This window comes from Protopterus annectens, chromosome 3.part1, assembly GCF_019279795.1.
Source record: "Protopterus annectens isolate FY-2018-M chromosome 3.part1, PAN1.0, whole genome shotgun sequence".
Lineage (NCBI taxonomy): Eukaryota > Metazoa > Chordata > Ceratodontiformes > Protopteridae > Protopterus > Protopterus annectens.
In genome coordinates, this window is record NC_056732.1 from 1,511,759,283 (window position 1) to 1,511,785,468 (window position 26,186).

At 46.1% G+C, this 26,186-nt stretch overlaps 1 protein-coding gene across 1 annotated transcript in view; it reads right to left on the minus strand.

Moving 5' to 3' along the window:
- The window catches only part of FASTK (Fas activated serine/threonine kinase), a 686,027-nt gene that overhangs the window by 538,355 nt on the left and 121,486 nt on the right, over positions 1-26,186 (minus strand). The window contains exons 2-3 of the mRNA XM_044066318.1: positions 24,695-25,457; positions 13,710-13,940 (exon numbers count right to left, since the gene is read on the minus strand). Coding sequence (XP_043922253.1) covers positions 13,710-13,940; positions 24,695-25,415 — 952 coding nt within the window. The 5' untranslated portion in view covers positions 25,416-25,457. The remainder of the gene's footprint in view (positions 1-13,709; positions 13,941-24,694; positions 25,458-26,186) is intronic.

The following is a 26,186-nucleotide window of genomic DNA, read 5'->3' on the forward strand; positions in this document are numbered from 1 at the left end:
ATTTCTGCGTCAGTTGCTGTCGCTTCAGGACTGACGTCAGGTCATCAGGGGTATAAAAACAGGCAGCCGACGCCATTACATCAGTTTTTCTTGCCCCAAATGTTAGGAGCTCCCCAAATAGGGAGCTAAATTATGGTAGGAAAAACACCAGTAAAAAGTAAATACCAATAGCCCTGTAAGGGGTGAGTAATAGACAGAGAGGAGAGAGAGACAAGGGGGCTGGAGGGTGGGAAACCAGGACTGCAACAGTGAATACACTCGAACATCTACTGTACTATGTTCTTCGTGTTTCACTGTTGCAGTCATCACACTTGGGTTGATTCCCAAAGCTTTGGAGGGTGAAGGCAGTCAAGAAGAGTTGGGGTTGGCTAGTATGCCCTGCAAGACTGCTGTTGCAAAACCTGCCCTGGATTTGGAAAAGATAGGTAGGTGGTAATGCTTGGGGAAGGTGTGTACAGAACTACAGGTAGCAGCTTCCAGAATGTCCCTTGAGGAATGAGGAATGATGTAGGATGTAGAGGTAGAAGTTGCCCTAGTGGAATGTGTTCTCACCCCTTGAGGGGTTGGTTTCCCATGGTGTTTGTAGCAGAAATGGATACAGTGTGCTATCCATTTAGAAATTGTTTTGAAATGGCCTTGCCCTCTGCCCCAGGTGCAAAACTGACTAGTAACTGGTCAGATTTCCTGAAGGGCTTAGTCCCATCAAGGCAGAATCTGTGCTGTCTGTGCACATCCAAGGAGTGCAGGATCCTTTCCCCTTTATTTTGAGGATTAGGGAAGAAGGTTGGAAAATGGACAGATTGGTTAGAGAGCCACACTAGACACCACTTTAGGCATAAATGAAGGGTTAGTCCTGAGGGAGACCCTGTCAGCATGAAAAATAATGAGTTCCACAGCCATAAGTGCTTGTAACTCAGACACTTTTCTAGCTGAAGTGATGGCCAGAAGGAAGGCTGTTTTCCAAGAGAGGAATTTCAACTCTGCAGGCTCAAAAGGGGGGGGGGTTCCAGTGCAAAGTTAAGGTCCCAAGCAGGGGTGGGTGCTCTCCTTGGTGGCCTTAAGTTGTTTGCCCCTCTCAAGAACTGTTTGATGAGAGGGTGAGAGAAGAGAGGTGGCTCAGTGTTGTAATGAGCCGAGATGGCAGAGGCATGGATCTTAATGGAGAAGGATAGGTCTCTGTGGAGTAGATCTGCTAGGTAATCCAGGATTAGAGGTAAGGAGGGCAGTGCTGTGTCCTCTCCTTTAGACTGAATCCAGGAAAAATACAATACCTTTTCCACTTATCAGCATAGGATTTCCTTGTACTGGGTCTTGTGACTTCAAGAATGACATCCAGCACTTGCTTGCTTAGGCCGGTCACTGGAGGAGAATTCAAGGAATAAGCCAGGCTGCAAGATTCAGGGGTTTGTAGTTGCGGATGCAAGATGCCCCCCCCCCCACTGAGTGAGGAGGGTTGGGATATGGGGTAGGTGCCAGGGTGGCACCGATGACTGGCTATGCAGTAGTGGGTACCAGTGCTGGCGTGGCCAGTCTGGGGCAATCAGGATTTCCTTTGGTCTGTCCTGTCTTGAGTAACATTCTTGAGAGAAGAGATAGAGGGGGGAATGCATAAATTGAGAGGTTTACCGACTGGAAGGATAGGGCATCCACTTTCCAGGCCCTGTTGTGAGGTGTCCTGGTGCAGAATTTGTTGAGCTGGTGATTGCATGGGGAGGCAGAGAGATCCACCTCTGGGGTCCCCCATTTCTGAATCAGAAGGTTGAAGGTGCTGGGCTCTAATTGCCACTTGTGTGGGTCTAGAAGATTTCTGCTTAAGTAGTTTGCCAGTGAGTTTTGTTTGCCTGGCAGGAACTGATCTTGCAGATGGACCTGCATGTCCATGGCCGTGTTCCACAGGGCCATGGCTAGCCTGCAGAGTGGGTAATAGTGGGCTCCCCCCTGCTTGTTGATGTACCACATAACTGAGGTGCTGTCTGTTTTTATTAGCAAGTGTCCTGGTGAGAGTAGGGCTCTGAAAGCTGTCGAGGCGTGCTGCACAGCTAGCATTTCTTTCTAGTTGATGTGCAGATGAAATTGACTTGGGCTCCAGTGGACCTGAATGCACTTGCTGTCCATGTGTGCCCCCCAGGCATAGTCTAATGCATCTGTAGTTAGGGTATGGGTGGCGTGGGGTTGAGTAAAGGGCAGTCCCTCGTTGTGGTTGCGTGCTGCTGCCCACCAAAGAAACTCTGTCCTTAGGGTACGATAGGAATAAGAAGTTATGTGCTCACCATAATGTTCCATCTGAGTAGGTATCTTCATTTGTCTGCAACCTTTGGGATACGGATCCGATCTCGGATCCGAGCCGGCAACTTCTACCACAGCATAGATCCAAGCTCCTAGCTCCTCCCTTTACCCATAATCCCCTGCCTACCCCGACTGACCTCACTTCAAGTTTGCCCCATAGCACAGCTGATAAGTGTCCCAAAGGGAACAGATGCTAAGAACCTCAAGAACGATCATTTTGGTCAGGGGGAAGGAGGGGGGGATGGTTGCAAACAAATGAAGATACCTACTCAGATAGAAAGTTATGGCGAGTACATAACTTCTTAATCTGAAGTAGGAACTTCATTTGTCAGTAACCTTTGGGACAGAGTCCCCAGCTACCTAAATCTTGGGTGGCCTTCATGGAAGGATATTCCGGAGCACCGCAGAGCCAAAGGATGCCCTACCTCGGGAGACATCTATTTTATAGTGGCTGATAAAGGTGCGAGATGAAGTCCAAGTGGCTGCGGAACAAATGTCATCCAAGGGAACCCTAGCTTGAAAGGCCGCAGATGTGGCAACGGCTCTAGTAGAATGAGCATGGACTCCTTGAGGTGCAGGCCTTCCCGAGCTCTGATATGCTAAGAGAATACAACTAGAGATCCATCGAGAGAGAGAAACTGGCTTACCGAAATTACTTTTGGCAAAGGAGATAAACAACTGATCGGATTGCCTATGATCAGCAGTTCTATGAATATAAAACCGTAGCTGTCTGTGTACGTCTAAGGAATGCAGCTTGTACTCTCTCCTTTGTTTTGAAAGTTGGGGAAAAACACTGGGAGATTGATAGATTGATTAATGTTCGCTTCTGAAGATACCTTAGGTAGAAAGGATGGATTGATCTGGAGGTAAACTATCTGGGTGAAAGACCAAATATGGTGGTTTGACACAGTGCTTGCAATTCCGATACTCTTTTGGCTGAAGTTATGGCCACCAAAAAGGCTGTCTTCCAAGAAAGAAATTTAAGATCAACCGTGGCCGCCGGTTCAAAAGGGGAACCAGTCAAGGCCTGTAAGACTAGGGATAAATCCCATGGAGGTACCACCTCTTTGACTGGAGGCCTAAGGAGGAAGGTACCTTTGAGGAAGGTCTTACACAGTTTGGAAGTGATAAGAGGGCCAGACTCTTGCCCCACGTGATAGTATGAGATTGCTGCAAGTTGTACCTTGACTGTGGAAGAACTAGCCCCCTGGTGAAAGAGAGAGGTTAGAAAATCTAGAACTGACGCTATCGGGGCCATAAAAGGGTCTAAACAATGGTGTTCTGCCCAGATGGAGAAGCGTTTCCACTTACCCCGATAAACCCTCCTGGTGGAAGGCTTGTGAGCTGCTACTAGAATGGCTTTGACAGGTGATGAGATCCCGGGAGTCCTTATGAGGAGTGAAACTGGAGCAACCAAGCAGTCAGCTTGAGGTTGGCCAGGTTCGGAGTCGGAAGATCGAGAGGGTGAGAAATGAGATCCGGGAGGGGATCCAGAATCCATGGTGGATACACTAGGTGAGACCATAGTAAGGGAACCACGTCTGACGAGGCCAGAATGGGGCAATGAGGATCGTCTTTGCTCCCCAACTGACTGGCTTTCTGCAATAATTTCAACATCAGGGGAAGAGGAGGGTAAGCATAAAGCAGACCGGGAGGCCAAGCATGAACTAGAGAGTCTCTCGGGGACTCCCCCGGAGGGGGGATCAGAGCAAAGTAATCGTTGCATTTGGTATTTGAAGGAGAGGCAAAAAGATCGCAACAAGGTCGCCCCCATCGGGCAAATACTTGCTCTGCAACTCATGGGTTGACAGACCATTCGTAAGGAGTCAGGATAGTACGACTGAGCCTGTCCGCTAGAATGTTGGACCGTCCCGGAATGTGCGTTGCTATGAGAAAGCGGTTGGTGGAAATCGCCCATTCCCACACTCTCATGGCCTCGCGGCAAAGGGGGTAAGACCTGGTTCCCCCCTGTTTGTTGATGTACCAGACGACTGACATGTTGTCTGTCTGTACTGCAATCGTCCCTACCAGGAGAGAGCTGTGTAGTGCCTGCAACGTCAAAAGCACCGCCCTCATCTCTAGGACGTTGATATGCAAAGAGGTCTCTACGTCGTTCCACGTGCCTTGGACTGTCCTGCCTGAAAAATGCCCCCACCCCAGGCGAGAAGCGTCCGTGGTCACTGTCGACTGGCGGTGGTAGTGAGAAGGGACGTCCCATGTGGAGATTGGGGACTGGAGCCACAACACGAGCGACCTTCTGCAAACCTTGCTTAAGGGAATGGGATGAGACAGGGGGTTGCGAGACAGGGACCATTGTACCTGGAGGGTCCACTGCAGGACCCTCATGTTCAACCGGGCCAATGGCAGCAGAGGGATTGCAGCCGCCATAGATCCTAAAGCCCTCAGGACCAATTCCGCCGAAGGAGTTTGCAGTTGAAGGATGGCCTGCACATGCAACATCAGGTTCCGAAGCAGATCTGGAGTCAAGAACGCAAGCATCTGTCTGGAATCCAGTCTCGCCCCTATAAAATCCAACACCTGTGTAGGGATCAGAGAGGATTTGGTCATGTTGATGGTTAACCCTAAAAGTGGAGCCAGACTGAGGAAATAATCCCTGCATGAGCAAAGTAGATGCCTTGTTGGGGCAGTAAGGAACCAGTCGTTCAGGTACGGAAAGACCTGAATTCCCTGGAGTCTCAGGTGGGCCGCTATTATCGCCAGGACTTTGGTTAACACCCTGGGGGCTGAGGTGAGGCCGAAGGGGAGGGCCCTGAATTGAAAGTGACTGGCTCCCAGCTGGAAGCGGAGAAACCTCCTGGAACGCCTGTCCACTAGAATGTGACAGTACGCATCCTTGAGGTCTATGGAGCACATCCAGTCATCCTCCCGCAATAAGGGGAGGACGGATTGAAACGTGACCATTCAGAACTTTTCTTTGGGTACCGCCAGGTTTAGGAGAGAGAGGTCGAGGATGGACCTCAAGTCCCCCGTCCTTTTTGGCACCAGAAAGAACCTGGAGTAAAACCCTGATCCGATTTGATCTGGGGGGACGGGCTGGATGGCTCTCTTGCAGAAGCTGCTGAATTTCTGCATAATACGAAGCACCCAGCGATCCGTTGTTATGGACTCCCACATTGCTAGGTGCCTCGAAAAACGCCCTCAGACTGCCTCCAGAGTGGAGCAGTCGGGCAACCCCTCGGGTTCTGCGTGGGCCTCTCAGAGAACGGTTCTCTGGACCCAAAATTCCTGGGACACCCTCTGCCTCTGGGGCGGCGTCCTCCCTGTCCTCCTCTGCCAAGAGAGGACTGGTTGTCCTGAGCAGATTGGGATTGACGCGATTTTCGGAACCACATCTTCTTCTGACCCTTTTGGTTCTTAGAAAAGGACCTCTGGGGCGCAGAGAAGCGGACTCAGACGGCAAACAAAGTCTTCCAGTCTTTCTCGCTCTGGACAAGAGTGTTGCGAACGGTTTTGCCGAACAGTGCAGAACCATCAAAAGGGGCATTCGCGAATGACGCCTTAAAGGGTTCTGAGAAGTCACAGTGATGGAGCCAGGCCTGTCTCCTCATGACAAGCCCGACTCCGCCTGCTCTAGGGGCTCCCTCCGTAGCATGAGACAAGAGCCGCATAGAGGTGTTAGAAATAGAGCGGAGGGTGGCCATTTGGGAGGAGTACAGATCCTTGTCTCCCTCCGACATGGACCCTGGGGGGGAAGCAGTGTATTCCTTAATTGGATCCCGCTGCATCCGAATAACGTGTGCCATGTGGTTCAAGGCCCTCAGAGAAGGTAGCTGAACTGAAGGCCCGCTTCCCAAGACTGTCCATCGCGCGAGACTTCTTGCTCGGAGGATGAACCGTGGGGCTCTCCTGAGCCAACTTTCTTGGTGGCTGCAGCCACCAACATGGCATCCACAGTGGGACCTCTGCTCCAGTGTGATCTCTCTGCAGGGGGGCTCAAAATTTTGTCCGGGCGCTTGGGGATTGGCTCTACGGTGTCCGGTTCCTTCCAAGTCCTAGTGGATATGAGATCCACCAAGGGGTCAGGTGGAGGGGACACCCAAGAGGTAGATGGTCCTGCCTCAAACGCCTCAAGGGATACGGACTCATCAGAGGAAGCCTTGGGGGCAGACCACCCACCCCTGATTTTGAGCAATTCCATGATGTCTCCGAAGGAGACCACCTTGGGGGGTGACCTAGGGGAGCCTTCCCTTCATCAAAGTCCGTATCTTCGGTGAGACTCTCAGAGGAGTCTATGTGCCTCCTCTTGCACTTCGCCTTGTGAGGAATCTCCTCGGGGGGGGGGCTGTCTGAGGAGTCCTCACGGGCTGTATCTTGCTCCACTGGAACTCCTAGAGGCACTGAGGTAGGCTGCCCCGAAGGCCGGATGAGGGGAGCGAGGACCAGATGAGAAGGAGTGCGGGAGGGAGCCAAAGCCAGGACCGGAGGCCTGGAAGCACTCGACAGTGCCCTCTCCACCGCAGCGAAAGCAGAGGGGGAGCCGCTCTGACGGATCAGAGACCAGACTCCCACTCTGATCCGAAGCGGGGATCGGACCAGGCACCGAGAACGTCTGATTCGAAGGACCAGTGTGCTCTGACCAGGACGGAGCCGAAAGCACACAGAATCCCTCTGATCCGAAACTCGGCCCATGGCTCAGACAGGTCGGATCCGACAAACTCGAGGGAGCCGGAGCCGACGTGCTCAGCATGGTCTGCTCCAACCCACCCCCGGATCCAACGTGGCTCGGCTCAGAGCGCTCCAAACCCAGAATGCGGGTCGGAGAAGGAGCAATAGGCGAAAAGGGTGAGCTCCCGGGGGGAGGAGCACTCCCATCTGCATCTGGGCCTGGATGAATCTCCTCATCATCCGGTCCATGTCCGCATCCGACATGCGGAAGGTGGACCTCGAGGAGGCCACCGAGGCCAACCTGGAGTGCCGCCTCGATGACCTCGACGTGGACCGAGTCACCTCCTCCTCTGGTCCCGAGGAGAAACAAGGGGATCAGATCAGAGGAGACCACCACCAAGAAGACCTGGACGGAGAAGCCCGCTTGGCGGGCGGGTCCGATGAAGAGTCCTCGGCCCGCCGCTTAAGGTGCTTCTCCCTCCGCTTCTCTTTCCTGGACTCCCTATCCTCCGGAGCCGAAGTGGGAGGTTGAGTCCCGGTCGGAGGAAGGGAAGCAGGAGTGACCGCTACCGGGGGGGGGGTAGCGGTCACCGAAGAACCGGAGGCTGAAGCAGAGTCTGGGGGTAAAAGGCCCGCCAGAACCGGTTTCGACCTCCGATCCTTAAGTGCCCTGGGGTTGAACGCCGCGCAAATCGCGCAACCCAAAGAGAGGTGTTCAACCCCAAGGCACCTAACGCACCGAGTGAGCCGGTGAAAACTTGTGACCACACTCGGTGCATTTAGAAAAAATGGCTTTAGGGGCCTCCGACATAACTAAAGTAAAGCACACTCATTAGGCCCCTACACTCAAGACACACACACACGCTACGACCAGCGGGGGCAGGGAGGAAAAAAATTTAAATTAAAATTTAAGCCAAGTAAGCTAAAAGTAAGAAGTTTTAGCATTAAGGGTAAACCTAACACGCACACACAACCACTCAATAAGAATAAGAAGAAAAAACTGTTCTCTCTCAAAATCGCCAAGAGCTCTGGAATCTAGCTGTTGCTTGAAGAGCGGCAAACTAGATCTGAGGTCAGTCAGGGTAGGCAGGGGATTATGGGTAAAGGGAGGAGGAAGGAGCTTGGATCTATGCTGTGGCAGAAGTTGCCAACTCGGATCCGAGATCGGATCCGTATCCAAAAGGTTGCTGACAAATGAAGTTCCTACTTCAGATTGACTGTTTCCAGAACCAGAGAATGTTGGCACCAAAGACCAAGTACCACTGAAGTTTTCTAATATGCAGTCTGGCATATGGAATTAGTAGGATGCAAGAGGCCATGAACCCTAGGGCCTGCAGGATTTTCCTTGCGGATAGCTGGGTTCTGGTGGCCATTTGAGAAATGTCAGGCTTGTTTTTCTGGAGTGAGGAATTCCATCTGGGATGCTGTCCCCAAGCTTGCTCCCAGGAATACAATCTTTTGACTGGGGACTAGTTTTGATTTTGTTTTGTTGATGGTGTACCCCAGAGAGGTTAGGTGTTTTTTTTTTTTTTTTTTTTTTTACAAATGTCAGGTGTTGCAACAGCATTTCCTGTCTGCCTGCCTGAATCAGGCAGTCATCCAAGTACGGGTAGATTTAAATATTTCTCTGTCTGCAGTAAGCAATGGCTGGAGCCAGGCATTTTGGGAATACTCTGGGAGCAGTGGATAAACCAAAGGGAAGTGCAGAGAATTGATAATGCATGGATCCTGCCCTGAAGCGAAGAAGTTTCCTGCATGACTCCCTTATAGGGATGTGCAGATAGGTTTCTTTTAAGTCTAGGGTGACTAACTAGGCATCTTTGACTAGCATAGGTAGAAGCTACTGCAGGGTGAGCATTTTGAATTTTGGTACCACCAAGAAGGTGTTGAGAGTTGAAAGATCTAGGATTGGGCACCAAGTGCTCTCTTCTGCGTACCAGGAAAAGTCTGGAATAGAATCCTTGACGCATCTGTTTTGCAGGAACAGGTTGAATTGCCCTTATAGAGAGCAGGGATTGAACATGGTTTTGTGCCTCTGCCCACTGGTTTGGAGGAAGGTCTGGAAACGCTTTTGGGGTTGGCAGTGAGTGGAAGTAGAATTTGTACCCCTGGGATACAGTGTTGAGGACCCATCAGTCTTTGGTGATGGACATCCAGTTTTTTGCATGAGGGGCAAGTTTTCCTCCTAGGGGCACAAGCGGCTGGGCAGAGGTGGGGAATGGAGTAGAGAAGTCATTGTGAGGTCTTACCATAGGGAGGTAGCTTAGCACTCCATTGCTTGGATCTCTGCATACCATGAGACTAATCTGGGTGGTCCGTTTCTACTGGGGCTAGTTTGAGATGGCCTGGAGTGAGCTGGAAAGACCAGTGTTTCGAGGGGCATTGCCTACTGAATCTAGGAGGCTGCACTTGTAAGAATTCTTTAACTGTCTGCATAGATTTAGCTTTTTCTTCCATCTTTTTAAGAACGTCTGCTTTGGTGCCAAACAGATCGTCCTTGTTCAAAGGAGAGTCTAATAACTTCGATTTGACATGGTCTGGCAAGGTCTGCTCCTTAAGCCAAGCATGTCTAAGTACATAACTAGTGACTGCTGTCTTGCAAGATGCTTCTAGGGCGTCAAAGCCACACTGAAATGTATGCTTGCTGACTTGGCTTGCAGAATGCATAAGTTCCTGCAATTCTTTATTTTCTGTACAGTCTGTAAAGGTAGCTATTTTTTTATTAATAATTTCCATATGTTGCTGATACTTCAGCATGTGAAACTGACAATTCAAGGCCCTAATGGCGGGAGTTGCAGAAGTACATACTTTCTTACCCAATCTGTCCAAAGCTCTGGAATCCCTGTCCGAAGGGGTGGGATTCTTAGCTGTAGTTGCCTTGATTTAGGCCCCTGTGAAATGACCTCTGGGTCAGCAATAGGATTTTTGAAAAAGAATTTATGAGAGTCAGGTACTCTGTAGTACCTGTCTGGTTTCCTAGGAGCAAAGTATCAGGAGTAAGACTGAATTCCATAAAGACATCAATAACTTCTAGGACTGGGGGGCATTGCTAAAGGCCTACGTTGCGGCAAGTCTAGAAATTCTGAGTCTCTTTTTGGACTCAGGATAGTCTTGGCATTCCCAATGGAAATGCTCTCAAAGCATGCAAGGTTTCACCAAAAGAAAAATCATCTGGGGGAGAGGTAGAGGGAATGGATTCCTCTGCATCTGAATCCTCATAAGCAGATAAGGGCATTATCTTTATAGTCATCGGACTCTTGGTCTGTTGAAGCTGATGGGGACTGATCTCTTTTTCTCTTAGCAGGGGAAGGCTGACTTCCCCTAATCAGCATAATAAAGGTCTTCTGCCATTCTAAGCATTTTATGTTGTGGCAAGGGAGCAGGTGCATGCGCTTTGGTAGTCTGTTTTCTAGGTGTAGCACGTACTCGTGGCCTTAGAAACTCGGTAGTTTTAGACAGAACTGAAGTCGGTTTGTGTCGAACACTGGTAGGGCGAAGAACTTCCTCAGAAGCCGGTGCCTGCTCAGCGGGTCCAGACCCATCCAAGGTAGAGACATCCACAGGTTCCATGGTCGAAGAAGACTCTTAACGGGTCTCGGTAGAGGCCTGCTAATCCACTGAAGAGGGCATCAGGGGCTGCAAAAGCACCTCACTGAGTACCGGCGAACTGCCAACTAGCTTAACAGAAGCGTCGGCGGCAGCTTTGGACCTGTGCGGTCTGTCTTTATCCTTATGTTTTTTTTCAGAATATCAGTAGTCGGATGGCTTACCAACACCATTTCAGAATACGGAGCTCGAGAAAGAAAGTATTTAGTGACAATAAGGGCCCGATGACTAATGGTTCGGGCATTGAACAAGGCACAAAACCGACAGCGAGGTACATCGTGGTCAGGGCCTAAACAGGTGACGCAGTAAGAATGAAAATCTTGGTGTGGTATTTGCTTTCGACAGGCAAGACAATTGTTAACTTTTTCTGATAACGGTTAGAGCAAGAAAAAAGGATCCCCAATGGGGTACTTCACTTTAGGAGACTTCAGGAGGATTCAATTCGTAAACGAAAACTCATGTAGCGGTCGACCGGCACTCATGCGAACTGCTTCTGCTTCAGGCTCCTCGGCAAAAAAGACTGACGTAATGGCATCGGCTGCCTATTTTTATGCCCCCGATGACCTGACGTCAGTCTTAAAGTGACAGCAACTGACACAGAAATACCAAGTCTCTGGTATTCGGGCCGACTGAGGGCTACCTATAGGCAGATAACCAAAGTGTGATGACTGCAACAGTAAAACACAAAGAACATCAGAAGGACATCTATGGTTATGGAAATATTTTAAACTAGTCCATGTCCTTATATCCTTATGTTGCAGTATTCTTTACATGAGAGAGAGTACCAAAGCTTATGAAGAAGAAAGGGAGGGGGAAGGGGCAGAGGTGCTTTCTAAAAAGCCATGGAGAATGGCTCTAGCAAAGCTAGCTCTAGATTTTGAGATGCCATCCAGTTTGTGTTTAGTGAAGGTATGAAAAGAAGACCAGGTAACCGCTTCCACACTTTTGGAAAAAAGGCACCTGAAGAAGCCACAGCTCTCACAGAATGAGCCTTAACAGGAGTAGAAAGGCTCTTATTATGAAAAACATAACAAAATAAAATAGTCTTAGAAATACAACTGGAATGGTCTGCTTGAAAACAGGCATTCCAGAGCCCTGGGGATGAAAAAAAAAAAGCTGATCAGATTTCCTGATAGCCTTAGTTTTATACAAGTAAAATCTGAATGGTCTATGTATAACCAAGGTGTGTAGAACTCTATTAGATGATTGTGGGAAGGGGAAAGGAAGTGGGCAAATGAATAGATTGGTTAAGTGAGAACTCATTGACAACCTTTGGCATAAAAGCGTTAGCAAGCAAAGACACCATATCCTTATGGAAAGCCAGGAAGGGGGGGGGTCATCAAAGCTTGAAGTTTGGACACCCTAAGTGATAGCCAGTAATAGCACAGTCTTCCAAGTACAGTGTTGCAGGGTAGCTGCAGCTTCAAACAGAGCCACAGTGAGTTTCTCCAAGACGAAACTGAAGTCCCAAGGAGGAGGAACAGACCTCCTGGGAGGACTGATGTGAAGGACACCTTTAAGGAAGAGCTTAACCTCCAATTAAGAGGCCAAAAGGAGGAGAGAGAGGCGGACAAGCAGAAAAGACTTGCAGATAAGCTTTTATGGAGGAAAAAGCCAACACAGCCTTCAATAGTTCACAAAAGTAGATAAAACCAGAGGGGTATCTACAGACAGTGTGTCTAGTTTAAGAGAAAGAACAGATGGGAAACCTCTTCCATTTGGATAGATAGGATTTCCTAGTACTGGGTTTTCTGGCATCATGCATAACCCCCAAGCACTTCCTCTGAAAAATGAGGGGTCTCAAAGAGATCAAAAGCCCATCAACCACAGTGTCAGATGTAGGGTTGACAGGTGTGGGTGTATGAGAGATCACTTTGTCTTTTGTGAAAAGATCCACCCTGTGAGGTAACTTGTGATTATTGCTCTTGGCTAAATGGAGAAGAGGGAACCAATGTGGTCTTGGCCAACAAGGGGTTACCAGCAAGGTTTTTGGTTTGTCCTGCTGAATTTTCAGCAGAACTTTTTGAATGACAGGGAAGGGGGAAAGGGGCAGGAATGCATAGAGAAACATCCCCTTCCTTGAGAAAGAGAGGGTGTCCACCTTCCACACCAGAGTGTCTGTAACTCTGGCACAAAACTTTAGAAGTTGTCTGCTCAAATAGGAGGCAGAGAGCTACTTGAGGAATAACCCACCAGTGGGGAATGTCCAGAAACACATTCCTGTGAAGCATCTATTCATGGACCTGCTCAGAGTGCCTGCCACTACATTCTGACTGGAGGGTGTACACTGCCTGAAGGAGGACATGGTACTGAGTTGCCGGTTCCCATGCCATGACGGCTAGCCTGCAAAGAAGGTATGATTTTCTCACCCACTATTTGTTTACATAACACCACAGTTCTTTAGTATGGCATCTGTAAACAGTCTTAGAGGACTGGATGTAAAAAGAGTGAAGAGTGAAGAGTCTGTAGAGACACCACCAATGCTCTCATCTCCTTTATATCTATGTGTGCCCTTGCTTTGAGAAGGGGACCAAGGGCTGTGGACCTTCCAGGATGCAAAGGCTGCCCCTCATTCACAGCAAGGCATGTGCTCAGAGAAACCTGCTGAATCCACGAGAGAGTGTGAGAGAGAGAGAGTGTGAGAGTGAGAGTGAGAGTGAGAGTGAGTGAGAGTGAGAGAGAGAGAGAGAGAGAGAGAGAGAGAGAGAGAGAGAGAGAGAGAGTGAGAGTGAGAGAGAGAGAGAGAGAGAGTGTGAGAGAGAGAGAGAGAGTGTGAGAGAGTGAGAGAGAGAGAGTGTGAGAGTGAGAGAGAGTGTGAGAGAGAGTGAGAGAGAGAGGTGAGAGAGAGTGAGAGGTGAGAGAGTGAGAGGTGAGAGAGTGAGAGGTGAGAGAAAGAGTGTGAGAGAGTGAGAGTGAGAAAGAGTGAGTGAGAAAGTGAGAGTGAGAGAGAGTGAGTGAGAGAGAGAGGGAAGGAGAGAGAGAGTGAGGAGTGAGAGAGAGTGTGAGAGAGTGAGAGAGAGGGAGAGAGGGGGAGAGAGAGAGTGAGAGAGAGAGAGTGAGTGAGAGAGTGTGAGAGAGAGAGTGTGAGAGAGAGAGTGTGAGTGAGTGAGTGAGTGAGTGAGTGAGTGAGTGAGTGAGTGAGTGAGTGAGTGAGTGAGTGATGGCTGAGAAAAGGTTGTCAGTCAAACTACCTGGATTGCCTGGAAAAGGTGTTTTTTGGGCAGGAGCAGGTTGAGAGCGTTTTGAAGCAGTACGTTTCATAGCACCCCTTTTACTTCTGGAAGGAGGAGTGCAGACTTGTTTCCTAACAAAAGGAGTTTTAGCTGGGTAATTCCTTTGGAATTTAGGAACTGAAACATAAATGTGTTTTAGGTCCTGCAATTCTTTACCATTCTCCTGCAAGGACCTGAACAAGTCTGCTGCTGCAGGCGCAAAAAAAGCATAATTATTCAAGGGAGTGTCCAGTAATTTAGCCTTACAGTCATCTCAAAGGGGATGAAGCCTCAACCAGGAGTATTTCCTTGAAACAGAGCCAGATGCAGCTGCTTTAGCAGATGCTTCAGCTGCACCATAGCTGCATTTAATAGAGTGGAGTGCCACCTGGGAAGAAGCTCCCAGAAATGGTGAAAGCTGTGACTTGACTTCGACTCTGGAAGGCCAGAGAAGCTGAGTAGCCTGTGAAAGGACAGCCAAAGCATACTTGGTCATATGGGTTTGGTAATGGACAGCAGAGAAAGCTAGGGTGGCAGAGTTATAAACCTTTATTCCCAACGTTACCTTTCCATAGGCTTACTCTCTTCATCTGAAGGGAGAAGAGAAGTGGATAGCAATAGTCTAGAAGGTTTATCAGCAGCCACAGAAACAGTTACTGGATCTGCTGATGGACATCTGTATAGAAATCTACAGTCCTCTAGCACCATATAGACCATATCTGGCCTTTCAGAGGCAGGGGGTTGAAAGTCCCGAGCCTCTGATGCAGATGAGAAGGCATCAAGGAAAGCTGGAGGCACAGTAGGAGAGGGAGAATCCGTTTGAAGCGAGTCATAGTACCTTTTCTGCACCTCAGAAACCGGAGAGGAGTCTCACTTAAAATACTCCCTCATCCTGGCAATAGTCTCACCAAAGGTGACATTTTCGCCAGAAGGGTATGTGCCTTAGACTCTTCCTCACGGGAGGCATACTCCAAGGGGGAAGTAACCTGAGCAGAACAGGCCAAGGATTCATCCTCTAAGGAATCCTGCTCTTCAAATGAATCCTGTACTCTGATCCTTTTCTTTGGTAAAAAAAAAGTTAATGAAGGGCTATGAAGAGAAAAGTACAGTTGTGTACCTACCATAAATGTAGATGTTAGAGTGTATTCACTGTTGCAATCATTACACTTGGGTTATCCTGCTGGCAGGCTACCCGCAGTCGGCCTGAATTCCAAAGTCCTGGTCCGGCGTCGGTCGCTGTTGCCTCTTCCCTGACGTCAGTGCACCAGTGGTATAAAAGATGCAGCAGACACCATTTTCTTCCGTTTTTCTTGCCCCAGATGTCAGGTGCCCCCAAAAGGGTAGGCTAAAATAATGCCAATAAGTATGCATGCACTAAAGTAAACATTTCCTTCATTTACAAGCAAATACACCACATAGGTTGTATAGAATCGAGAAGTACAGATAAGTCCCAGCAAAGAAAAGGGGGATGGAGGGTGGGTAACCTGGACTGCAACAGTGAATACACTCGAACATCTATATTTATGGTAGGTACACAACTGTACTATGTTCGTGTTTCACTGTTGCAGTCATTACACTTGGGTTGAATCCCAAAGCTGAGGTTGGGTGGCTGGGTCTAAATAGGATTAGGAGAGGCTATAAGGCCTTACAGAACTGCAGTGGCAAAGCCTGCTCTGGATTTAGAGTAGAGAGGTAAGTGGTAGTGCCTTGTAAAAGTGTGCACTGAACTCCAAGTTGCAGCCTCTAAAATGTCTTTAGTTGGTACTCCTCTGAGGAAGGCTGCGGACGTGGCTGCTGCTCTGGTTGAATGTGGCCTAATGCCCTTAGGCACTGATTTGCCATGTTGTGAATAGCAGAAATGAATGCAGTGGCCTATCCATTTTGAAATGGTCTGCTTTGAGATGGCCTTTCCTTGTGATCCTGCAGCATATGCCACTAAAAGTTGCTCAGTCTTTCTGGAAGCTTTAGTTCTATCCAGGTAGAAGCGTAGCTGTCTGTGTATGTTCAAAGAATGCAGGAGTCTCTCACCCTTATTCTGTGGGTTTGGATAAAAAGTAGGCAAATTAATGGTTTGGTCAAGGGCCACGCTGGACACTACCTTAGGTATAAATGTCGGGTTTGTCCTCAGAGAAACCCTGTCTGAATGAAAAATGATAAAAGGTTCTACAGCCATGAGTGCCTGTAACTCTGAGACTCATCTTGCAGAGGTTATTGCTAGGAGCAGAGCTGTTTTCCATAATAAGAACTTTATCTCAGCTGTATTGGCTGGCTCAAAAGGAGGCAGTGTTAGTTTTTCCAAGACATAATTGAGGTCCCATGCAGGTATTGGTGCTCTCCTTGGAGGTGTTATGTTTTTGGCCCCTCTGAGGTACTGCCTTAGCAATGGATGAGAAAAAAAAAAAAAAGAGGTGGTTCTGTATTGTAATGAGCTGAAATGGCAGACGCATGGATTTTAATTGATGAAAAGCATCTCAGTTAGGTATTGTAAAATCTGAGGAATATTTGGTACAAATGTGTCAATTCCTTGTGCCTGGTTCCAAGCACAGAATCTCTTCCATTTTTCTGCACAAGATTTGATTTTCTGGTACTGGGCCTCCTGGCCTCCAAAATAACATCCATCACTGCTTTCGAGAGAGGAGTGTCCTGAATGGCTACATTATCTGGCATGTTGCCAGATTTAGAGTCCTGAGTTGGCTGTGCAGGATCTGATTGTTTCATTGGGTCAGTAAGTGAGGAATTAGAGGTAATGTCCAGGCTGGGCCTTGAGACAAGCTCTTTAGGATTGGGTACCAGTGCTGGTGGGACCAGTCTGGGGCAATCAGAATCATTTTTGGTTTCTCTTGTCTGACCTTTAGGAGTACCTTGGGGAGGAGAGGCAGAAGAGGAAAGGCATATACTGTTGGGGTTTTCCAGCTGAATTATAGAGCATCCACTTTCCATGCTTGCTTGTAATAAGTTCTTGTGCAGAATCTCTGTAGTTGGCAGTTGTTGGGGAGGCAAACAGATCTAGGTCTGGGCATCCCCATTTCTTTGTTATCATGCTGAAGACTTGTGGATCCAGTTTCCACTCGTGGGGATCTGTGAGGTTTCTGCTTAGTTCGTCTGCCAGAGTATTTATTTTTAATGGCAGGAATTGTGCTTGCAGGGTACTTGATAAGTCAATGCTGTGTCCCTCAAAGTCATGGCTAGTCTGCAGAGGGGATAGGAATGTGCGCATCCCTGCTTGTTTATGTACCACATGACTGTAGTATTGTCCGTCTATCAGCAGTTGCCCTGGATGAAGCAGATCCTTGAAGGCTGTCAGGGCATTTTGAACAGCTAGCATCTCTTTTTGATTGATATGAAGATGCATTTGGCTTGCGGACCATGTGCCCTGAATACATTCTCCTGCCATGTGTGCCCTCCAGGCGTAGTTTGATGCATCTGTTGTTAATGTCTGCCTGGCTGTGGGTAAAGTGAATAGCTGTCCCTTGTTGTGGTGACAGGCATGTGCCCACCATTGAAACTCCTGTTGCAGGCAGGGAATGAGGGTAATTAACGTTTCCAGGCTGTGGCAATGTTGAGTCCAAACACTTTTTAGATACCACTGTAGTTTCCTCATATGCAGTCTTGCATATGGAATTAGCAGAATGCAGGATGCCATGAAACCCAAAGCCTGCAGAATTTTTCTTGCAGATAACTGTGTCTTTGTTGCCAACATTTTGAAGTAAGAAGTCAGTTGCCTTTGTTTGTCTGGCGTGAGATAAGCCATCTGGGCAGTTGTATTTAAACTTACACCCAGGAATATTATCGCTTGAGAGGGCACTAGTTTTGATTTCTTTTCGTTTACTGTGTACCCTAGGCAAATTAGTAATCGTTTTACAAATGCCAGATGCTTTAGTAGAATGTCCTTGTTCTCTGCTTGAATAAGGCAGTCATCCAAGTAAGAATATATCTGAATTCCTCTTTGCCTGCAAAATGCAATTACAGGTGCCAGGCATTTTGTGAAGACCCTGGGCACAGTAGATAAGCCAAAGGGCAGTGGAGAGAATTGGTAGTCCATTGAGCCAGCTAAGAATCTGAGGTATCGTCTGCAAGATTGTCTGATTGGGACATGCAGGTATGCCTCCTTTAGGTCCAATGTTACAAGCCAAGCCTTCTTGCCCAGCATGGGCAGAAGTTGTTGCAGAGTCAGCATTTTGAATTTTGGAATGTCCAGAAATGTGTTTAGAATAGACAGGTTGAGTATTGGTCTCCAGGCTTTGTCCTTTCTGGGTACCAAGAAAAGTCTTGAGTAAAATCATTGTCCCTGCTCTTGCTGCAACACTCGCTGAATGGCCCTCATGTCCATGAGAGATGAAACTTGTATTTCTGCCTCTGCCCATTGGTTGTGTGGCAGGTCTGGCATACCTTTTGACCTTGGCAGGGTGTGAAAATGGAACCTGTAGACCTGTGACACTATATTCAAGACCCATTTGTCCTGGGTGATCATGTGCCTATTTTGCGAAAAAAGTGCTAGTTTTCCCCCTAAGGGGGCTGCCAATAGATAAGTGCTTGGTGCTGGCAGAGGAAAGTCATTGGGACTGTTTCCTGTATGACTGAGACCTGTCTTCTCCGCTTTTGGAGGTAGAAGCACCCCATTGTCTGGACCTGTATGAGCCTTGGGGCTGGGATCTGCCTCTGAGGCGTCTGTATCTGCCTCTTTGTGGCCTGTCTGACACTGGAAAGGACCAATTCTTTGAAGGCCAATTCCTGCTAAATCTGGGTGGCTGTACCTGTAAGAAATTCTTAACTGTCTACATACTTCGCTTTATCCTCCATTTTCTTCAACACCTCTTCTGCTTTAACACCAAACAAAGTATCATGCTGTAGTGCAGCATCTAATAATTTTGCTTTAACATGATCAGGCAGATTCTGTTCCTTTAACCAAGCATGCCTCCTAATGACAGTACCCATAACAGCGGCCTTGCAGGAGGCCTCCAGAGAGTCAAAACCACATTGTAAAGTATGCTTTCCTACTTGTTCAGCTGCATGCAATAAATCCTGCATTTCCTCGTTTTCTGCACATTCAGAATTAAGTCAACATTTTCTGTTCAAGCAGTGACATTAAGTATTGCTGATATTTAAGCATATGAAACTGACAATTTAAAGCTCTTACAGCCAAGGTAGCAGAAGTATAAATCATTTTCCCCCATCTGTCCAGAGCTCTTGAATCCCTGTCTTAGGGGATAGGGTTTTTTGCAGTGGAAGCCTTGACCCCTTTTGGGACCCTGAGACATGGTTTCTGGGTGGGTTTTTATAAAGACATTTATGAGAATCTGGAACCCTGTAGTACCTGTCTGGCTTAACAGGTGCTGGAGGTAGAGAGTCTGGAGACAGGTCGGACTCTGAAAATACATCATCTACAATGTCTAAAACAGGAGGAATAGCAAGAGGCCTGTGCTGAGGAAGTAAAAGGAAGTCTTCCAAGCCTTTTCTTAGATTCTGAGTAGTCCTGGCCCTCCCAGTGGATGTGCTCCCTCAAGGTATGCAGGGTTTCCCCAAAAGAATAATCCTCAGGAGGAGAGGCTGAAGGGATAGACTCTTCAGCATCATAATCCTCATACGGAGGAAGAGAGTATTCCTGTTCAGAAGAGGAATCAGAGGAAATGGAAACCTGATCTGAAGATTCATATTCTATCTCTTGCCTAGGCCTCTTATCAGGAGGGGGATGGGAACCCCTGATCAAAGTGATTAGGTCTTCGGCCATTTAGAACAGCCATCTGTTTTTTTAGGCATGGAGGCCTGTCCATGGGATTGCTGTACTTGTTTCTTTGTCTTTAGTGGAGCTTTAGTCTTTGCCTTTGAAGCTTTAGTCTTTGCCTTTGAAGCTCTAGTCGGTTTTACATATAACTGTTGGCCTGAAAACACACTCAGAAGCAGATGCCTGCTCAACGGCTCTGGACCTATCTGAAGGGATATTTTCTGAGTGTCCAATACCTTGAGTATCCTGCGGCCTAGCGGGCTTCACGTGGGAGTCGTAAGCGAGCGGCCTGCGGCTCTGAGGTAGCGGACGTCAGGGGCTGCGAAAGCGCCTCACTGAGAACCGGCGACTGGCTAAGAAGAAGCCTCATTGTCAGTTTTGGACCTCGGATGCCTGTCCTTTTCCTTGTGTTTCTTGTGAATTGCAGTAATCGGATGGCTATCCGATGACATAGTGCAATTAAATCTGCGGCCAAAATAGTGAAATGCAAAATCGTGCCTTCGCTTAACAGTGCGTTGGTTAAATCTAGCACAAAACCTACAATTAGCGACATCGTGATCAGGGCCTAGGCAAGGAATACAATAAGAATGAAATCCTTATGGAGGTATTTGCTTCCCAACAAGAAATACAATTATTAACTTTCTGACATCGGTCTGGGCAAGAAAAAAGTTTCCCCAACGGGGTACTTAGCTTTAAATGAATACTTTGGATTTGAAATTAGAACACGAAAATCTCAGGAGTCGGCCGACCGGCACTTGTGAACTGCTTTTGCTTCGGGCACCATGCGGCAAGAAAGACTGAAGAAAATGGCGTAGGCTGCATCTTATATACCCCTGGTGCACTGACGTCAGGGAAGAGGTGACAGCAACAGACGCCGGACCAGGACTTTGGAATTCAGGCAGACTGCAGGTAGCCTGCCAGCAGGATAACCCAAGTGTAATGGCTGCAACAGTGAAACACTATGAACATCCCATGAGGGAGATCTAAGAGCCATAAAGGTATTGAACAAATTTTGTGAAAAAGCTTGCCAAACAGCAGGTAGGCCCTGAGGAGCAAAAATGTTTGGTTTTCTACTTTTAAGAGGAGCAGCGGCCCTGTGAAAGGTAGAGGGCCCTACATTCAATCATCTGGACATCCACAAATTTATTAAGTAAGGAAGGAATACCTTGAGGGCCTTCTGAAACTATAAGTCTCAGTTCCTCCTGTCCGTTCGAAGCAGATGTCTGCAGTGCCCCAGAGGACGTGCTGATGGCAGGCTCCTTTGTGGCCTCTGATGCAGTACCAGACTTAGAATTTGAGCCGAAGTCCAAGACGGGTCTCCAGGCTTACACTGGCCTTGAGAGAGATGTCCAGAAGGGAAGGTGCAGCTGAAGCTTCAGGCCTAAGTTAGCCTTCTTCACAGCAGGCTTAGCAGAAGGCCCCGATGTACTTTCCATAATGCCACACACTAACCTTTTCAATCTCTGCTTCTCAAGATAAACATTAAGAGAGTAAAGGCAGCTATGTTGGGTCTTCGGAATGAAAGCTTTACAGATAGGGCAAGACTTGTGATCATGGTTGGGCCCTAAACAGAAGGCACACTGCTCGTGACTGTCTATGTGGAATTTGTCTTCCACACTGGCATTTGCTCTTTCTAGATGACATACAAACCTCAAATCAAAAGGCAGTAGCAAAAAAATAAAAGAAAACTCCAACAGGGCACTTATCTGAAACTCCTGTAACTAGCAAACAACTCAGGCCAGCAGACCAACCATTGTAGATTATGTTAGGACTGGCAGCAGAGAAGTTCTGAGGATATGTGCGGACGTCACTTTTATGGCCTACACTGACTACTGGCATATGTGCAACATCCCACGTACCCTGCAGCAGTTAAAGTCTTTTGTATTCTGGCCGAATGTTGCGACCACCTTTGGCAGTGAATCCCTCATGTTAAGAATACTGCAACATAACAATAGAAGGACATCATATGCGCACTAAGTTGCCATTACATTAACAATGAAACAGAAGTCCTAGGTGCATTTTAGAGCTGAATATCCCATTTCACTGTCTGAAAACTTAAAAAATGAAATTAGAATGGAGGCTGGCATACAGTCCCCAAAAAATTTTATTTGTTATATATAGTATGTTGTAAAAACATTTTAATTAAAATTCAAGAGGCAGATGCTCTTATCTCGGAGACAGGCACCCAATCTAAGATGGTTTCACAGAAAATTATGCTGGTAACATTCCCTGGAAATCAAATGAAAAATATGAACAATTTCAGAGATACAGATATTTATATACGGAGAGCGAAAATAGCCAGAAAGTCTGCAGTTTAGAGGCAGTACTCAAGGATCAGAAGTTAATTAACACAAAATGACAACAGTTACATTAATATGGAAAGCATGAAGGACAGTACAAGCTGCAGTGCTGTAAAATCTGCAACAGACAGAGGTACAAATGTCCTTCAAAAGGTAAACATTACTACAACCCACCCATGTGGGCAAAATGTTGACCCATTTTCTTATCACTGGTGAAGACAGTCTCCACAACATATCATTACAGCACAAATGGGCTCCATAGCTGCATTATGCAGTTTGATAAGTGCTTACTACTGGACATAAGTGCTTACTACTGGACATAAGTGCTTACTACTGGACATAAGTGCTTACTACTGGACATATGAATTTTTAAATCTGGAAAAAACCCTCCTAAAGCTATAAAGTCAGAATAAAGGCAAGACACCTAGCAGTCTGCACTGCAAATGAAGGGTAAGCAGGAAAGACTGATCATGGACCTGCTCGCTTACTTTTCAAAAAGACAAAGAATCAAAGAGAGGAAGTTGGAGTGAATAGGCCACATCAGCAAACAAACTTGATGGGAGCTAGAAAAGAAGCCCTGCTCCACTCTCATTACTACATGCTTGTACAGTGGACCATTACATAGGACGCATCCTCCCTGGACTTAGACAGGTAATCATCTGCAAAACTACAACAGAAAAATATTCACTACAGTGCTACAGTTCCCAGTATGACAGAAATTCAAGCATAACAAAAGGGTGCAAGTCACTTTTCGCAAGGATTGTTTTTCTTTACAATTCTGAAAGCTTCTTTCCAATCCAACTGAGAATAGAGTACTCAAACTGTTCTACTTTATTTTACTTTATGTATTTATTTAAATTTCTTGACCTGGGTAGAGCACTGATCACTATGGACCTGTTAATCTCAGCACAGGAGTAACAAAGCAATGCAGTACACAAAATGAAATACAAACAGTGGAAATTACTTTTACATACAATGTTTATAAATACATAACATATACAAACTGTACAAGACTAAACATTAAGCAAATAATTTGATAAAAGGCGAAAATAAAGAGGTAGAAATGAAAGAGAAGGTGTGATGAGTGTATGCGAAAATGAGGTTATATGTCTGGAGAGGGAGCATCTGTATTTCACCTGCAATTTGCTATCGAAATGTACTTGAAGTTGCAAATGAAATCTGGAGTAAAAAAATGTTCTTTAAGATGTACAGTGGGTTGCTTTCTTTTCTAATTTCTTTTCCCAAAATAGAGAGAGAGGGAAATCTGTGCAGTGTAGTCTTGTTTTGAGGACCTGTAGGAGTGAAACACACTGGTTATGATTTCTAAGGTTATATGGAGATACTTTACATATTAGTTTGGAAGTAGTAAGGTTTTACACATATTAGTTTGGAAGTAGTAAGGTTTTACAATGATGTTCATTTCTTGGGAACAAAGTGATGAACCACCAGAAAGAGTCTAAAAGAGTCTGAATGACAGAACCATTCCTTTTGCGGGCTCCTGCTACTACAGGGGAGTATATTCTAGTTGGTTTAATAAAATTTCTTTGCCCATGGTAGTTCGAGTAAGTCTATAAAAGGAATGTTGTCATTTTCTTAGGAAAAATTCAAAGTTGATTTTTTTGCATGTGTTCAAGTTGAAGTTGGAATTTGTTTTCTGCAGATGGACTCCACAAAAGTTAAAGTTACATGCGCTGCTCTTAACATTTATTAATGCAACATAAAATGCCTGTAGGAAGTTGCACTGTAAAAGAATTGCCTAAGGCAGATCCCAGCAATACCAGATACATTTACCATGCCCAGCAGAGTAGTCTACATTGCTTTTCAGTTATCACAGCAATTAGCCCCATCGACATTCATGCTTCACACAAGAATATATGCTACAACTGTATACAAGAGGAATAAAAACAAATGTATCAAGTCCACCTCATTTGACCTCAAGCATTTCTTTTAACATGTAATAAGTACATTATTCTTGTCTACCACTGCCGGAGAAGTGATCCCTTCACAAAGGGCAACAGAAACTAAGATGCACTCCATAAAACTTACTTGACACAACTGACTTAACGAGATACTAGTGAAAGACAGACAGTCACATCAATTGTCGAGTCTGTACCTTTCTACAGTAATATCCATGCAACACAAGTGGCTTGTATTTTCCTTTATTATACCCCCAAAAAATTACTCCATGGCTGCCACCATACTGACATTATTTCATTTTCTAACTAATCAGCTTCTCCAAGTACAGTCTGTGTCACCACTAGACTACAAGGGAAGCAAAAGAAAGCATTTTCTGTGGCCATTTTTATACATTAACTTACAAGGGTGTACAAGTTTTATTTGCACTGTTTCAGTGACAATGATTCTGTCTGTGGCTTTATTCTTAATATTCAGCTTGAAAAAGTTGCCGCTTTTGATCAAGCTGAAAATCATGGCTCCAGGCCACACATTTCATAGCTGAAGTGTAAAACGGGTGATCTGTAAGAGAACTCCCCTCTTATGAAGAATGAACGTAAAACTTCCAAAAATTAAATATGTTGTCCAAAACCAAACTTTTAAACACTTTTTACTGGCCACACAACACAGTTTGGTGACTGACCAATCTGTTTTTAAGGCTGAAAACATCTTAAGATGCAGTAACCCTTAACCTGGATAGTAACATGACTAATTCAAAGATTATCCGTGTGCTTTTCAACAGATTTATGAACACATAAAAAATACAAGACTTTACAAAAGCCAAAATGGTATGCTCATAATAGAACAAGTTCAGAGAAAAAAAAAAAAAGAGGGAACAATAATCGGACCACATTTACTTTATGTAAAAGTCTTGTTAACTAGAATAAACACAAGAGAAATATTTTGTGCAGGGACAAACACTTCTAGGTGGAGTTGATCCTCAAAGTAAACACGTCTGACAACATTCACCAATTCCCTTTACTAATGACATAACTGTAACCAATATAAACGGGGAAAATTACTTGTCAAAATTAAATTCCTACCCAGTGCTGCTACAGCATACAGGCAGTTGACAATGCTGAAGTGGTCAAATTTGGAGCAATCTTTGATGATAGAGTTGCAAAGTGTCTGAAAGTCCAGCTGCTCTGAGACTTGGCTATAATGGCTGTCCCCATTCAAGCAACTCCCAGTACCCCCCTGCTGAAGGATCTGTCCAATTTTCTGCAGGGCAATTGGGTAGTGATTGTATGAAATTTTCCCTGGATTCTGAGTAACCCATCGAAGCACCTCATCCACAGTTCTTGATCGATCGATCAACCTCTTCATTGTAAAAAATGTATCATAACTCATCTTCTCATGTATAAAGTTCCACGTTTTTTTCTTGCCATGGTAGTGATGCTGTGTGTGATAATATTGGTGGTAATAGAACTGTTGTTGGTGATAATGAGGGTGTCCACGGTGAGCGTCATGCCGCCCCTGGTACAGCTGATAGTGTTCTTGATGTCCCACAGGCCGATGGTTTAGTCTGCTGGTGTAACATCGGGCTGTATACATCATTCTTTGGTTTAAAGTTTCAGAGGTGAAGACTGGCAGTGACGGACAGAGGACACAGAGGTGACTAGTTAGGTCAGTCCCCTTCTGTCCTTCTACAGCACATTGGCTAACACTCCTGAATGTTAGCACACTAATCCAGCTAGGAAGCCTGTGCATTTTAAATACGACTTATGTCTTATGGCCTTGGAAACTGATAACCTGGATAAAAAATAAATAAAAATATATAAATAAAATGACAATTGGTAATCATTTTGTAGTTATAACTACTTAATTTATTCATTTTTGTAATGTATCATTTCAGCTCCATGCTAAACCTGTTCTCAAACAGTAACTACTAATCAACATTAAATACAGACTACAAATATTCTGCAACATGCAGCTGATTTCTGGATCATTTAACTTTCGGTTTACTCGCTTATTAACCAGGTAAGTGAAATGACTGCAATGGACCATTTTCCTTGACCTGTGCTACAAAAGTAAGGTTAAATGCATTAAATATGGACTCGGTAGAATTAAACAGCCTGCTTCTTGGAAGTAAGAAACCAGAGTACTCAAAGAAATCCCACACAACAATGTAGAAAACATGCAACCTCTACACAGACAGTGACCACAGAGATCTGCACTGAACCCCAGGCACTAAAGCAGTTACCATGCTGCATTTGGACTACTTTGGTTAACAAATACTGCTGTGAGACTTTGATGAGCTACTTCATAACACAGACCATAAGGAACAGACGGTGGGGGTGGGGGTGGGGGTGCATCAAGTCTAATTTCACAAGGAAGAACCATACAAGTTGGAATAATATAAAAATAAAGGTCTGACCTCAGGTACAGACTTGGGACACAGATGTTTTGCCAGCAGACAGCAATTTAAAATGTGCAAAGGTGTAATCAGTGCAGGCTTGTGTAGGGTAGTGTCATCAATAC